Source organism: Metarhizium brunneum, chromosome 3, assembly GCF_013426205.1.
Source record: "Metarhizium brunneum chromosome 3, complete sequence".
Classification (NCBI taxonomy): Eukaryota; Fungi; Ascomycota; class Sordariomycetes; order Hypocreales; family Clavicipitaceae; genus Metarhizium; species Metarhizium brunneum.
The window spans coordinates 599,468-614,219 of NC_089424.1; the positions used below are offsets into that span (position 1 = coordinate 599,468).

At 51.2% G+C, this 14,752-nt stretch overlaps 5 protein-coding genes across 5 annotated transcripts; 2 read left to right on the forward strand and 3 right to left on the reverse strand.

The window, feature by feature from the left end:
- Positions 1 to 264: 264 nt before the first annotated feature.
- Positions 265 to 1,044, reverse strand: G6M90_00g054210 (uncharacterized protein; the record flags this gene model as incomplete). Its single annotated transcript, XM_014685497.1, has 1 exon — positions 265 to 1,044. The coding sequence occupies one exon, from the start codon at positions 1,042 to 1,044 to the stop codon at positions 265 to 267; it is 780 nt and encodes a 259-aa protein (XP_014540983.1).
- Positions 1,045 to 3,344: 2,300 nt separating this feature from the next.
- tropI_2 (Hydrolase tropI) lies at positions 3,345 to 4,304 on the forward strand (the record flags this gene model as incomplete). The annotated part of the gene is made up of 3 exons (XM_014685496.1): positions 3,345 to 3,582; positions 3,656 to 3,728; positions 3,785 to 4,304. 3 exons carry the CDS (start codon positions 3,345 to 3,347, stop codon positions 4,302 to 4,304), a joined length of 831 nt encoding a protein of 276 aa, XP_014540982.1.
- Positions 4,305 to 4,842: 538 nt separating this feature from the next.
- Positions 4,843 to 9,472, reverse strand: ATG26 (Sterol 3-beta-glucosyltransferase; the record flags this gene model as incomplete). The annotated part of the gene is made up of 5 exons (XM_014685495.1): positions 4,843 to 5,094; positions 5,154 to 7,949; positions 8,004 to 8,441; positions 8,496 to 8,593; positions 8,683 to 9,472. The coding sequence occupies 5 exons, from the start codon at positions 9,470 to 9,472 to the stop codon at positions 4,843 to 4,845; spliced, it is 4,374 nt and encodes a 1,457-aa protein (XP_014540981.1).
- Positions 9,473 to 11,822: 2,350 nt separating this feature from the next.
- Positions 11,823 to 12,461, forward strand: G6M90_00g054240 (uncharacterized protein; the record flags this gene model as incomplete). The annotated part of the gene is made up of 3 exons (XM_014685494.1): positions 11,823 to 11,990; positions 12,048 to 12,298; positions 12,350 to 12,461. 3 exons carry the CDS (start codon positions 11,823 to 11,825, stop codon positions 12,459 to 12,461), a joined length of 531 nt encoding a protein of 176 aa, XP_014540980.1.
- Positions 12,462 to 13,369: 908 nt separating this feature from the next.
- On the reverse strand, positions 13,370 to 13,741 carry G6M90_00g054250 (uncharacterized protein; the record flags this gene model as incomplete). Its single annotated transcript, XM_014685493.1, has 1 exon — positions 13,370 to 13,741. One exon carries the CDS (start codon positions 13,739 to 13,741, stop codon positions 13,370 to 13,372), a length of 372 nt encoding a protein of 123 aa, XP_014540979.1.
- Between the last annotated feature and the right edge of the window lie 1,011 nt (positions 13,742 to 14,752).

Here is a 14,752-nt window from a genome sequence, read left to right on the forward strand (position 1 = left end):
GACGCCTTTAGCTGACCCTGACCAACAGACTTTTGTGATAGCTTTATTTGATCCAGAAAAGGGCATGTTGAAGTAATCACGTTGTTTTGTTTCAAATCCAATTTCGGTGCTCCAAGAGATGGTATAATCGTAAAATATGCATCTATTTATTTGTGCTCTGTCATTTCCCATGGATTTCATGGGTGTACACTGTTGTAACAGATCCATCTTCAAAGCTCCCCAAGTACATAGGCTAGCCGCACTCAACAAAACATGTCAATAGCATCACCTCGCAGCCTGCGGAGTAGCTGTCCTACTGGGTCCAGTTGAACCAAGCCCATTCCCATTTGCTTTGGCGGCCATGGCAGCCCCAGTGCTCGCTGTCCTGGACACCGAGGGCCTATCACAGGGCAGAAACACTTGTCCGTTGGCATGCTTTCTCAAGGGCCGCGTATTGGCTACCCGTTCCCAAATATCCATAAACTCATCTTCGAGCTTATCGTCATACGGGTCTCTCATCTCCCTCATGACGCGACCATTTGCGTCTCTCTGCGGAACGCCCTTGTCGTCACGGATAGTCTTCACATATAGATATGCGAACTCGGGCCAGTCCCACCATGGGGAGGTGAGGATCACAGTCCTCCATATCCCGTCCTCGTGGGCGGCTACAGCGTCTTCATATCGGGATGTCATATTGAAGCACAGTCGGTACCAGTCCATCATGCCGTACATGTCGGCGCGAGACCAACCGCCTAGGATCTCGCCGCTGGGGAGGACTTCTTGACGAGCTTCGACCCATGATACGAGCGATGGCCAAAAGGTCTTTTGTAGGAGTTCCAACTTGATAGCTTCAGTTATGTCTCTGTATCCAATTGGGTGGGTGAAGATGGGATCGGTATACGCCGCGTGAAGCCACTCCTCTTCGTGTTGGGCTGTCGTGCCCTCCATGGGGGATTTATCAGTGGGATATGGATACGGCCGCCACTCCATATTGCCTGCTTGTACTGTTTGTGGACGTCGGAATAGAGGGTTGAATGCTTTGCGGTGTGGCCTGGCCTCTGACATAACGGAGTCTTAATCTCTGATGGTTGACACGAGTCGCAATGGTGACATAATGCAAAAACGGCGCGACGGTGTCTAATGAATGATCCACGGATAACTAGACATTGAAAATGTGTATGGATTCTCAATTGGCGAGGGCATACCGGGCGGAACAAGTTGGAGATGAATCACAGTCAGGGTGATGGCGATCAATGTCAGCTCCCGGGATGAGGTGAATCTGCCCAGCTGGAGATGTTGGATGATCAAGGTTGAGAAAGGAGGAGAAGGCCAAATGTATTGCAGTCAAGGAGCTGTGTGAGTCAATCACACATGCTCCCCCGGAATCAGGGGTCTCCAAGTCGAGAGGAGAGCGGGCGGCGGCATGGCCGTTCGGGGGGGGGGGTTCTTCATCCTTAAATGACGCCAGCCGAATCGTCTTGGATTGCCTAGCCCAAGTTCCCAAAGCACACGCGACACCAAGCAAACACGTCTCCCTGGCTGGAGCGCCCGGACGGCAGGTTGCAGAAAGTCAAACCCATGTCTGTCTTAACCGGGCCGCAATGCAAGGCAATCGCAGTGTTGCATCTTGAGGCTAAGATGTGAACGGGGTAACGGGCCGTGATTGGGTGCTTGGCAGCAAAAGTTGGGTTTTGTTGGCGGCAGCGCCACGCCAAGCTAGTACACTGGCTCTGGGCACCACAAGCTGGGGACTCGAGCGCAGTGGTTGGGCCACCTCTTTGGGGCCGCCATGGGGCCATGGGGAGAGCATGCAGATCGGAGGCCAACCATGGCCGGGACTTGGGAAATATCATTATCCATGGGCGTCTGGGCAAGACGAGAAAGGTGTCAGCTTAACTGCGATGCAAAAGCAAGTATACAGCGGTTCCATGGAAAGGTCGCAAGGTCCAGCGTTGGACGCTGCTCACCGCCACGAAGCATCCTGGGGCCATCTCGGTGTCATTATTATCCATGTCTACTTCGTATTCCTCTCCAGTCTGCGTGTACAGAAAGCTGCCCAAGAGAAAAGGAAGAGTGCCGAACTGCGGTGAGAATATGCCTCATCCTGGCGCTGCCTGCTCAATGCAACCCCCCAGCGAGCGAGTCTGGGGGACGCAGGCAGGGTGTTGCCACCGAATAGCCTGCGCGGCGGATGCATGTGATGACCAGCGTCTCGAGTCGTTTACTGGCGTCAAGCCGATTGAGGTTCCCTGACTTTGGTGTCCTCAGCTCTTGACGTCACTTGTCACATCCAGTCTGCTGTTGCGGGCCTGTTGCTTGAGTTGACCCGCTAAAAGCCGGCGGGGTCAAGAGGCAATTGACTCTTGCACGTTGGCTTGCGGACGGCTGCTGAGAAAAGAAAAGAAAAGAAAAAGGCGTGACATGACAACCGCAAGGCCATTAGCAGGATTGATTATTGGAGTCAAAATGCAGCTCGAGGCGGGAGGGGGGTTGATTTCCACCAGGGGGAAACTGGGGAAAGAGCTGGGCATTGTGGGTTGCGCCTTCCCTGGGCAAATGATTCATTATTCACATGTAAATGCAAATGCAAATGCATAGCCAGGGCCAGCCGCTCTGGAATCCAACCCCTCAACCGTCGTCGATAGCAAGCTCTTTGGGCGACTTTGCGTCGTCGGGTTGCTTGGGCTGATCTGAGAATACTGCTCGACAGTTGGCATCGAAATGTGGCACATCAGAGGAAGCATCCAATGTCTGCCCAATGGCCATCTAGAAAACGTGGCATGCGCGCCGCCAGAGAATCGCCAAAGCTGCGAGCTCTCTGCATTCTGCACGACCATGCAGTTTCCGAGCCAAGTTTAGCCGCGGCCAAAGAATGGGAACTATCTACCGGGGGGTTCACGGACTGGACGGTCTAGAGCCATCACATCTCAAACTGACCCTGCTCGTTGTCCCCATCACCAGTTTGCTGACTCCTAACTACTCCCAGCGGATGACCGAGTAGATTCCTTCGACTATTGACAACATAACCCAGAGACGGCATCGATCCGCCAGAGCTCTCGGCTGGCTCCATCTGTCTCCTTGGGTCGGCGGCTTGTGGCTGGATGCGCCCCGGGATAACCAATCCCATCGTCGGGATACGCTCCATCGCCCGCGTTAGCTCTCAAGCTGACAGTAAGATCGGACGAGACGGTCGGGATTCCGTGCTGACTCTCCGTGCTGATTAGCAATCGAATATCCCGTCCAAGCGGCCATGCGATGCCAGAAATAAATATCTCAGCACACCTCATCCTGACATGCTGTGCTTGAATGCGTCTCACGAGGCTGCCGACGCCAATTCACATACAGCCACCCGACAGCCATAGACCATGTCGTGCCCAGACTGTTTCCGTGGCCAGATCCACGAGGGCGAAACCAAAGGCAAGGTCATCAAGCACTACGGATTCGACACGTACGTGAGCGAGCCGCCGAGTGGCACGACACCCAAGGGCATCATCGTCGTAATCCCCGACGCATTCGGCTGGGCGTTTCCAAATAACCGGATCCTGGCGGATACCTATGCCGAAAAGGGCGGCTTCAAGGTCTACTTGCCCGACTTTATGAACGGTAAGTTACGTCGTCGCGGGACTCCAAGGCGCACCCATTGCGCGATGCAGCTCGAATCACTGACACGCATCAGGCCACGCCGCGCCTGTATCCATGCTGTTCAGCATGCAGACCGCACTAGCCCCCGGCAATCTCTTCTCCCGCTTGTAAGCTCTCCGGACCACCAAATCGCCTACGTCACCATCCCGCTAACACAGCGCAGCATCGCCGCCGTCCAAACCATCCTGGCCGCTGTGCCCTTCTTCATCCGCTGCGCCCCGGGGAGGACGTACCCTGGCGTAAAAGGCTTCTTCGAGCAGCTGCGCAAGGAAGAGGGCCAGGCGCTGCCCATCGGCGCGGCCGGCTTCTGCTGGGGCGGCAAACACACAGTCACGCTTGCCCACGGCGCCGAAATCAACGGCCAGCCTCTCATCGACGCCGGCTTCACCGGCCACCCGAGCCTGCTCAGTCTCCCCTCTGACGTGGAAAAGATCAAGCGCCCAGTGTCGTTTGCATGCGCCGAGGATGACAACCAGATCTCGCTCAAGCAAGCCGAGCAGATCAAGGCAATCGTGACGGCCTTCCCAGAGCCGTACAAGGGCGAACTCCGTGTGTATCAAAAGACGGGCCATGGATTCGCGGTGCGTGCTGACCTCAAGGTCCCTGATGTCGCAGCGCAAGCAGCTGCCGCCGAAGATCAGGCCATTGCCTGGTTCACGTCTCACTTCTCGACGGCTACATGAAGTGAAGCGTAGTTTTGAGACTGCGTTACTTGGCACAGAAACGTGCCCAATGCCTTGTGTGCTTTTTTTTTTTTGGCAGCCAAGAGGTTGCAATGATACTGCATTGTGACTCCAATCCAAGCTAGTAGCTTCAAAGAGCCGTACTCTATAAAGAGCGCAATAATATTTAACTTAATCAACTCGGGATGCAGTGCTACTTGTTCAAACAAGCCAATGGCAATTGGCAGAACCTGGAGGCCCCGAATAGCAATTAACAAGCGGTTAAGTCTGCATTGTCGAGGTATTATTGTCTTGTCTATCATGCCGTGTAATCTATACTCGAAAGACTATTGTATGATGCAGCGCCGTACCCCTACCCAATACCAAATGAATCATGCGCTTCGTAAGTCTGTCCATTAGCCCAATATTCATTATCCCATTCATTCCGTCAGCCCCCACCTGCCATCCAATTCAATTATCAGTGTGTCCCGTACGGCAGGGGGGACTTGAGTTCAAATTATATAAAGGAAAAAAGAGAAGGAAAAGAAATTTCAATCCATCAAGACGATGCCTTGATTGCCTGGCTGCCCAAAGCCTTTTGTTTGCCTGCCCCGCCAAGCCCTTCACTCAGCTTCTTGGTGACCATGTCGGGATCTGGCTCATCTGACCCTATAAAAGTCCAGCTCTCTTCAGTGTCCTCGTCTTCTTCGGCGTCGGGTTGTCCGTAACGTCCAACCTTGCCCTTGATGAGGCTCTTTGCGTATTCGAGATCGCGGTATATGTTTTGAATAGCAGTGTCGACTCCCTTATCCTGTCCAAGCTGTTAGTTCCCCTGCGAGTAGTAGTTTTCAAGGGTAAAGCAGTACATACCTTGCGAATCTGCTCCCCGAGGACACGAGCTTTTACAATCATCCGCTCATTGCGCGTCACCTGCCACAGTGCTCTGCCAAAGCTGTTGGCACCCCATCGTCTCAAGCCAACACCAACACCAAGGTCCTCTACTCGGGTCGCAAAGAAGAACTGATCGCCGAAGAACGGCCGGATGATGGTAGGGATACCCGCTCGCAGACTTGCGCCGGTAGTTCCAGATCCGCCGTGGTGAGCCGCGGCGTCAATTTGACGGAACAGCCAGTCGTGTGGCGCGGACTTGATGACGAAGATTTCGGCAGGCATTTCTGGTTCATCCGGCCGAGGCTTGGCCGGATCATCCTTGGGTGAGATTCGATCAGACCAGCCCTTGGACAAAATGCAGCGAACGTCGGCCTTGAGCACTGCATCGATAACTTCTTGCGTCATCTTGACCGGGTCGTTTACGATAATAGAGCCAAAGCCGACGTATACAAGTTTCTTGCCATCGTCCCTAGCCTTTTGTATAAAGTCAGACAGTTCCTTTGGGGGCTCATATTCACCGCCTTCATCTAAGAACCAGTACCCTGTGATTCTGATCCAGTCGGAGAAGTCGAGAGGAGGAGCGACGACACTGGGGCTGAAGTTGTAGAGGAATGGTACTTTGTTGGGCTGCATCTTTTCCAAGCTCGTATTGGGCAGGCCAAGTGTCTTGTTGCGCCAGCGGTTGATTTGCTGTGCGGTGGCTTTCCAAAAGATATTGTCGAACATGACATAGGTCATGTAATTGTAAGCACCACCCATCTTGTGTTCGGGCATGATGAAGGCGTGAGGGTACGCACGGGTTCTGGTCCAAGGCATGGTGAAAGCCCTGAAGTACGGGATGCCAAGCTTTTCTGCAATGTGAATGCCCGCCATGGCAGAAGGGGACTCGATGAGAAGTTCCGAGCCCAGGCATGCTTGATATGCTGAATCAAGAAGCTCGTCGAGCCACCCCCTGAATGCTGAGTTAGCTTCGCGAAGGAATGAGATGGTGAAGGTGCCGTTTTCGATGCACAATCGCATAAGTTCGCCAGGATCACCCTCAACCTTGGCAAACTCGATTCCATGGGATTCGATCCAACCTTGGAATTCGGCGTGAGTCGCAATTCGAGGCTTGTGTCCCTCGGCAAGCAGACCCTTGCAAAGAGCAATGTACGGCTGGACATCCCCTCTCGACCCTATGGTCAGACAGGTGATCCTCATGGGTTGGGGTGGCTTAAAGTTGAGAAAAGAGCCGTCAGTTTCGTCCATGAGAATGGTTGGAGCATTTGGCTGTGAATCTGCCTCTCGAGGAGGTAGAATCTCGTGCTGGGGAAAGTCTTCCTGTCTAGCTGATTTGAGAGCATCTCGTTCGGCCATGGCCTGGTCCTCTTCCTCATGTTCCTCCAGGTTAAGGAGTCCTGCTTCCCTCAGATAACGGTTTGTTTCCAGACTTTGGATGAGAGTCACGGTACAGTCATCACGTACGTCGACCTGGCTAAACTCGAAGAAAAGCTCCTCATGGCCGCGAATGACGACGGTAAGACCCGAGTACCCGATTCGGAAGCCCTTTTCTTTATGGGCCGTTTCAATGTCCTTGAGCGGGAGAATCAACTTGGTTCTCGTGCCAGGTAGCAGGCTGCGAAAGCAGAATGATCTGTCACTGATGTAAATTTTGCCATACAGAGGCAGCACTCGGATGATGCACCCAAAATAGGTAGCTTGCAGCTTCTCGGACTCTGGCAGAGCAAAGTGAGCACGAAATCGCTCCATAGAGGTCTGGACCTTGCCTTCAGAATCCTCCTCTAGCTCGTCCTCGTCTGGTCGAAGTCCGGCGGGTTCTCCATAGTGCTTGCGACCACCCTTCCACATTCCTGAGACCTTCTCAACGTACCCCATAGACTCCGTAGCAAGAAGGGAGCTCATTCGTTTACTTGTTTTATTCAAGTAGTCGGCAAACGCACCCGCACGCTGAAGTGGGTATGATCCCATCTTGGTAATACTCTGAAGTGTGGGAGTAGTTGACCTAACTTGGTCGGCTTGACCATTATATCCAAACTGGTTGATATGACCGGTAGTCGCCGCATGTTTCATGGGTACCGAGGCATCAGGAAGAAAGGTTTCGGAGTGTTTGGACAATTCCTCCTCTCTAGCGTCTGCTGACTGACTTGATCCGTCGGAGCGGCGCATAGTTGGGCTGTGGAACACTTCGCTACCTTTCAGAATCTGACTTGCCGAGGGGTCCTCAGTGGCTACAGAAACAACCAAGTTGGAGAAACTAGGATCCTCTGTAGATGAATGCAAGTTTGAGTCGGACGATTCCATTATATGCCTGCCCCTCCTTTCATCAAACTGACGAGTGCTCTGCGTCTTTCGATGACCGCTGAAGCTCCTTCTGGCGCTCTGCTCACTCATCATACTGGACACTTCCTGGCTTCGTCGCCCTTTGTATCGAATCGCGTCTAAACTGGTCCTGGAAGAGCACTCTACACTGGCTCGCGGACTAGGATTTGCCGAGTGAGGGGTCATGGGAGAGAGCGTAGCCTTGACGGCTTCGGGTAACTTGGTCGTTCGGATCTTATCGACATGCATAGCCTGATGGGGATTGGATTCAACTGGATGAGGTGAGTTCTGTAGAGAGGGCTGGCTATTTGAGTTCTGCTCGGGTTGCTCGTGGCTTTGCAACTCTTGCTCAGCAATGAGCTTCCCTGGAGTTTGCTTTGTGGAAGAGGCATCTTCGACTAGGATTTTAAGAACCTTGATAGCTTCTTTTCCAAAGTTGAAGAATGAAAAGAAGTACTAAATGGGTTAGTGAATCATGTCTTTGTGGGTTGTAACAGATGGTGTACCCACCTCATCAATAGCATAAGTTTCATCGTTATCAACGACTCGAATTTTGCACGTGTCAGAAAAGTCCATCATCTGAGTCTCTTCAATATCAATCACATTGTCAATAGGCAATGAGATTTTGACGCTGTCGCCTTCGTTGTGGCTCCGGAAAATTACCCTTTGGAGGCTCTTGACCCATTCTTTGGCACTCGGGGCACTGTCGGCTTTGAAATTGTAGGTTCGATGACTAGTGATGACATTAAAATGTAGGTTGTCCTTGTCTTTATCCACAACGTTTGCAGAAATACCAAATCTCAAGTCAATCTGGCCATGGGGGAAGTAAAGATTGGTTGAATCACGGTAGTATGACAAAACATCTCCCTTTAAGCGGAACCAATATCGATGATACTTGGGATTGCGCTTGCCACTTTTTGATAAATAACCAGACTTGGCCACAACATGCTACGACTACTTAGCATTGGTCTCGATAGTTGGACGGTTGGAAGGGGGGCTTACAGCTTTCTTGGGAAGGTAGGCATAAAAGCAAATATGCTTGGCCGTGATATAGAGAAAGCCCTGGAGGAGCACGCTTTGTAATAACCAACATGGGTACTCTGGAGTCAACTATTAGCCAATAACCAGCAAATAAATACACAAGTATGAAGCAAAATCCAGAGTCATTACGGGGACGCGAGACACCTACCCTCTATGACTTGTTCTGGCTCATCAAACTCGAAAATTTCCATTAATCGCTTGGCCAACGCAGAAGATTCGTCACTGTCACCGCTCGCATCAAGATCGCTGGATCGCCTCTCCATATCGAAACTGGGTCTGCTGGCAATCTCAGCTCTAGCCTGCAGCATTCGGCTCATAACTGGTGCAAGCCTGTTGTCTTCCTTGTCCTGCGGCATTGCAGATGTGGCAAGGTCGGCAGATTCTCGTGCATCGTCCGACGAATCCATCAGAGGCGCGGATAATCGACTCGCTTCTCGGTTTTTGCTTTTCCGTTTCGGTAATGTGGAAAGTGATTTTAATAGTCTGTGGCCAGAGGAAAGCTTCTTCTTGTGACCCCGTCTGGCGTTCTTATCCCGCGGCGGAAGTATGATGGTCTGAGAAAGATCCTGATTGCCATTAGAGCTTTTTGATTGCTCACTGTCTTCCTCGTCGCTGCTCCCGTCGTCAAAGCGGGTGTTGAAGTCTACCCGCGAGCCTGCTGCTGCTATAAGACCGAATATACTCTGATTCATGTTGACAGACATGGCTCGGCCGCGTTTCGAGGCCGGATCGTTAGGCGAGTCCTCATCGTCGCTGTCGCTGTGTTTCAGAAGGTCGGGGAGATCGGGGAGAGTAGCGGAGGGATCATCGTGTCTCTTTTTGAAAGGGTTCCGACCGATACGTCTCTGTCTACCACCATCATCAGCGCCAGCAGACTGGCCAGAGCCGGCGCCGGCGCCGTCGCCGCCTTCGGGTGACAAGGACGGGAAGCTGTCCATGAGTTCGATGTTGCAGGGCAAAGCGGGGGACTCGATTCGAGGCGTCGATGTTGGCTTAGGCAAAAGAATTAGGGTAGCTTCGAGATGCAGCTAACGGCGGTAGCTGAGAGGTAATGGCGATGGCGTGGCTGATGGTGCACCGCAAGATTCCGGAATGGCGGAGCTGGACGAGGTCGCCAGCAGGGCCAGGCAAAGGAACGAGCAAAGAGAGCAAATGGACCGCGTCAGGAGCGAGACGCCAAGGCCTATGGACGCAGAGGCGGAGGCAGAGGCAGCTCCCCGCAAAAGCCAGGGCGGGATGGACGCAGAGCAAATACTATGAAGCGTCGAGATGGGATCTTTGGAGGTTGAAGCCAAAGTGACCTCTGCATTGCAAGGGGCAAACGTCAACTGGCGATGCCATCGGGCAGGCAGGTATGCACCGAGCATCGACCAATGCAACCCGACCCTTGGCGTCTGTTCAAGTGGATAAGCAGGGGCAGAGACGGGTGGATTCACGGGCTGGCTGGGGAAGAAAGGAAGGGGCCGGGGTGGGCGAGGGCGCAAGCGGGCAGGTGTCAACACTGAATGAAGTCTGGTGGTACAAAAGTCAACTGGTGCATGCATGCCTTGTGCTGCCGGCTGAATAAAGTTGTGACGGCCCCAGCTCCAGGCGCTTTGTACATGGTGCTATAACTGTACTAATAGCGCACTATAATTATACATTGGATTTCCGCGCGAGGCCACACGAGGCTCTACTCTGTCTGGGTCTAGTACTCGGCTTGTGCAGTGCAGCTGCTCCTGCATCTCACCGTCAACACTTTCGTTTGTGTGCTCGCCTCGACTGTGTTCTTTTTTTTTTTTTTTTGCTTCTTCCGGGGCACCCAATCCGATTTCCGCCGCCGCCATTCGCGGCCCTGCCCAGCCACCGTGTTACGACGCAAACACCGGACTTGAGACAATTGCGAAAAACAAATCGGTCCAGTCATCGATGGGTTCGGCAGATGGGCCAACGGCGCACGCCACATGCAAGGTTTAGCGCCTGGCGGTGCCGCTGCAGTGCTGGGGATGTGGAACTGACCAGCGATTCTTGCAGTGTTGAATGGCTGTGCGGTGACTCGAACTTTGTCGTCCATGTCACCACTCACCAGTGCCGTCGAGGCGACTTGAGGCATCGAAATGACTGATCTGGTGGTCAAGCTAAGGTTTGGCAAGTGACATTGATCGCTCACAATTACGCCAATCATCTGGACCTGATTCATCGACCCAAGTACGCCGTACTCCGTAACACGTGTCGAGATGGAAGCGCGCTGATATCTTTGCCATTTTTAGCATTTTTCTCGTCCCGATAGCCAACGAATCCACACTTGGACCCAACAATGCTGCTGTAGGCATCGGCATTTGCTACTCAGAACTGGCCTGCGAGATGTCTAGACTCTACCTAGTCCAACGTCGACATGACAGCGCCGAATGGCCCGACCGGTAGACCATCGCATGTGTCGTTTCTTGGTATATTTCACCTCGCCCACGATACCTACGCACCTCTCGGTTGGTCCCATGCTGCTCATCCTCTCAGCAAACGACATGGTCACCTGCCAAAGAAGCTCCACCACATAGACAACGAAGCAACTTGGCGTGACCCTGATGCACGCGCCGTGCCAGGCCGATGCAATTTCAACCCGCATGACCATGCACGGAAAAGGATGTACCTAGTCGGGCATATATGCATACATGCCAACCAAGGGCAAAGGGTTTTGTGACCTCGGCGCTGCCCATTTACATCGCCCGAGTATGTGTATTCCCGTGCAGTCTCAATGAGATGATGCCATTCTACCCGTAATGTGTTACGCCTGTCAAGTCAAGTCTGACCTGAGCTCTCGGGCACCTTGCACACCCCATGCATTCGGCTACATCATCGAGCACCTTGTGACAATATGTCTGGCTACCGTGACATGTGCCATGATTACGGCCGTTGCGTGGATATAGATAGAACCTGGCAATCGTCTTCCCACTCCTCAACCCAGAACTGAGCAATAACAATAACCTCTTCTCCAAAATTGCATCGCCAAGCAGGCTGACGTCAGATGCAAGCCAAAGTATACCAAACCACCGAGATTCATAACGAGTCGTATTATTTAGGCATATGTAGACTGACATTCGTTTCAGCTTTTGGTGTCGGTCTCTACGATACAGCCAATTTGCTGCCTACCTAGGTAGTTGCTAAGAACCTGACGACCCTCAAAGCAGATCAACAAGACGTGGCGATCAAGAAATCGGGTAACAGGTCTTCTAGTTGTGTTTCAGTATCGTAGCCCTCTACCTGTGACTTTTACCCGCCTTGCACCCTGCCTGCATGATTGATTCTATTGCAATGGACTACAAACCTACCATTGCTTCGCCTCTCCCGTCTTCAAAACGATGGGTCATTCCATTTAGTCTACGCATCGCCATTATCGTGTGCGGCGTACTGGTTCTCGCATTGACCGGTCAACCGGCGTCAACCAAAAATGTCATACCTATTCTCTTCCTGGGCCCCCCAGTACGTCCCTCATCACAAATACCCAATAAGAAGAAGAGCATAAACTAATCACTTCAGGCCGGTCTTTCGATACTCTGGTCCGCGGCAGACGCAGCTTGCTACTTTATTCACCCTTCACACCATGGCATAACTCCTGGCGCACGGGTGGGCATGGATCTCATCATCTCGCTTGCCTACATATCTCTCGAGATAGTCAACGGAATCCTTATAGCAGGCTGGACGGACGAGGAGTATCCCTCAAATACAAAGGACTCGGATCGAATTCATGCCATGGTTGAGGCGGCGCTGGCGTTTGGAGGAATCGCTACGTAAGTCATGTCTTGGGGGCTGGGGTAATTTCGCGTCGCTGATTTGGATAGAATCATCCATGTTGGTCTTTTCGTCGTGGCATGTGTGGAAACGCACCGCGAGAACACAGAAGTGAAGGTGCTCAGGGTGAATGCCCTGGCCCTTGGGAATATGAGAGGTTGAGTGGTTATGTATAGTTTGATAAGATTGGGTGGATATCGAGAATCTATCCGTGTAGTAGATGTATTCGCATAGATTATGAGGTTGGAGCGAGCTAGCTTGTATTTAAGTCTGTAGGAGACTAGTATTTCGATATAATATTCAGCACTGCTGAACCTCATAGAACACTAAAGAAAGGGCAAGTCTAGATTTCCTGCCGTCGAGGAATGAAAGGCAACTAATTTTGATTTTTCATGTGCCTTCAACGGGTTATATTTATGTATTGTTGTAAAATATCAATCCTGACATGATTCGAGTTTCAAAACGGCATTAATAAAGTAGCAACACTTTGACGGAGTCACATGTATGTATGATTATGATTGTCTCAAAATATGGAAAGAAGATTGTCCAGGCCATCCAAGAACCCCCCAAAGAATTCTCAAATCATTTCGCTTATAGAGCAGTATCTAAAATATGGAGCCGTTCTGTGCTATTATGTCTAATTTTCTCCCATCTGTATGTCACACTTTGGCGATGAGATGCTGAAGACCAGTCGTATTACTGATTAATCTTGTTCTAAGGTGTGGCGCCCTATCATGCAAATGTATCGTAGTAGGTGATAAGATTGAATCCCTTCATGTCGTCTATTTTACAGTAGTTAAGCTGCTTCAGTACCATAATCACAATTCCCGGATCTTAAAAAGACATCATTTCATTCATAGAATGGTAGCCCTCTCGTTGAAAGTTGAATGCGATTAGCGACTCCCCAGTCTCCTTTACCATAAGTATACGCATTAATATAACTAATGCTTGCCATGGTCAATGAAATTGATTTCATCAAGTCACGCCAGCATATCCGTCCGCAGCTTCAGCGGCTATATTGCATAAATGCCCACCTTGACACAGTGACTGACCAAACTCATCTCGGCCACTTAATTAATAATTTCAGAGGTAGGAGTACTTGAATCTGAGCGGCCTGCTGGGGTGGATAGATTGTTGATGGCGGCATTAAGCGCCTCCTCGCAGTTATTGTCGGCCCAGGCCTGTACAAAATCGACCATTGCCTTGTCGCAAGCTGGAGAGTGGCTTTCTGAGGCCGTACTACCGTCTTGGCCTCCATCGTTTGTTCCTTCGCAGCCGTTTTGTTGCCAGGCTCGTTGCAATTCGAGGCTAGGCTTTTTACATGCAGTAACTTGTTCGGAGTTTGCCACGCTATCCGGAGCTAGTTCGGCCTCCTGGCGGCGAAGGACGGCGTTGGAAGTGGCCAGGACAGACAGGACGGCGAGGATAGTAAAGTATTTCATGATCAAAATTGTTCCGTAACGACAGGACGATGAAGTGGAGTTGGTTGAGATGAAAAGCGTGCAGCATATAAAGTAGGTGTTGAATAAATAGAGTGGTTTAGACAGTATGCAGGCCACAACACAGAACATGAATGTCATTGGGACACATCTGATCTTTGCCAATCGCCCTCGGCATAACATGTCCAGGCATATCTATGCGAACTACTCTCTCCATTGAGCTGAGTCAGGGCCAGGCATCCATTATTGGGAAATGATGCCAGTCGGCTTTAAGAGCGCCCCACGGAGGGCCGCTCACAGGACATCCACGCACCTATATTACATCAAATACTTTATAGTAATAACATTGAATGCACCCACTCTGCACGTGGAACTTTCGAAGAGCCTGTTTACCGTCCTCGAAGAAGTCCCCCATAAAACCAGATTAGCTTACCAGATGCAAGGCTTGAATGGCACTGCCGTCCAGTCTGCTTCGAAAAAGTGGGATATGACGCGAGTAGGTGGCTTGATTTGACTATTACCGATGATGAAGACCAGACATACTAGATTCATGCGAATGCTTCCCCTGACACGGCATGACATGCCATTCAACGCCAAAGCCACCCATTCCAAGCTGAAAAGACATCACTAGCTTAACAAATTTTGATATTATCTACCCAAATCCCCGTGGGAATAGCCAATGCTAAAAAAAAACTTGGCAAAAGAGATTCGGTGGTAAGGAAATTGCGAGGCAGACATGACTCTTACACGTAGTGCGCTTCATCACTAGTATTTGGCCGGTTGTCTTGTATTACTAGGCGTTGGATGCATTCTAGGCCATCACCTCTCGGTTTACTTATTAGCCATGCAAGTTATTCCGCTTTGCTCAAGTCATCGCAGCAACTATACAGGCATGCGCATAGGGTGATTGGAATACTATCGAGATAAAAAGTAAGGAGTTAATTGGGACTAGGTAAAATATAAGATGCTGTTTATATAAGCGCATTAACTAGAACTATCCATTCAGAGCTGGTA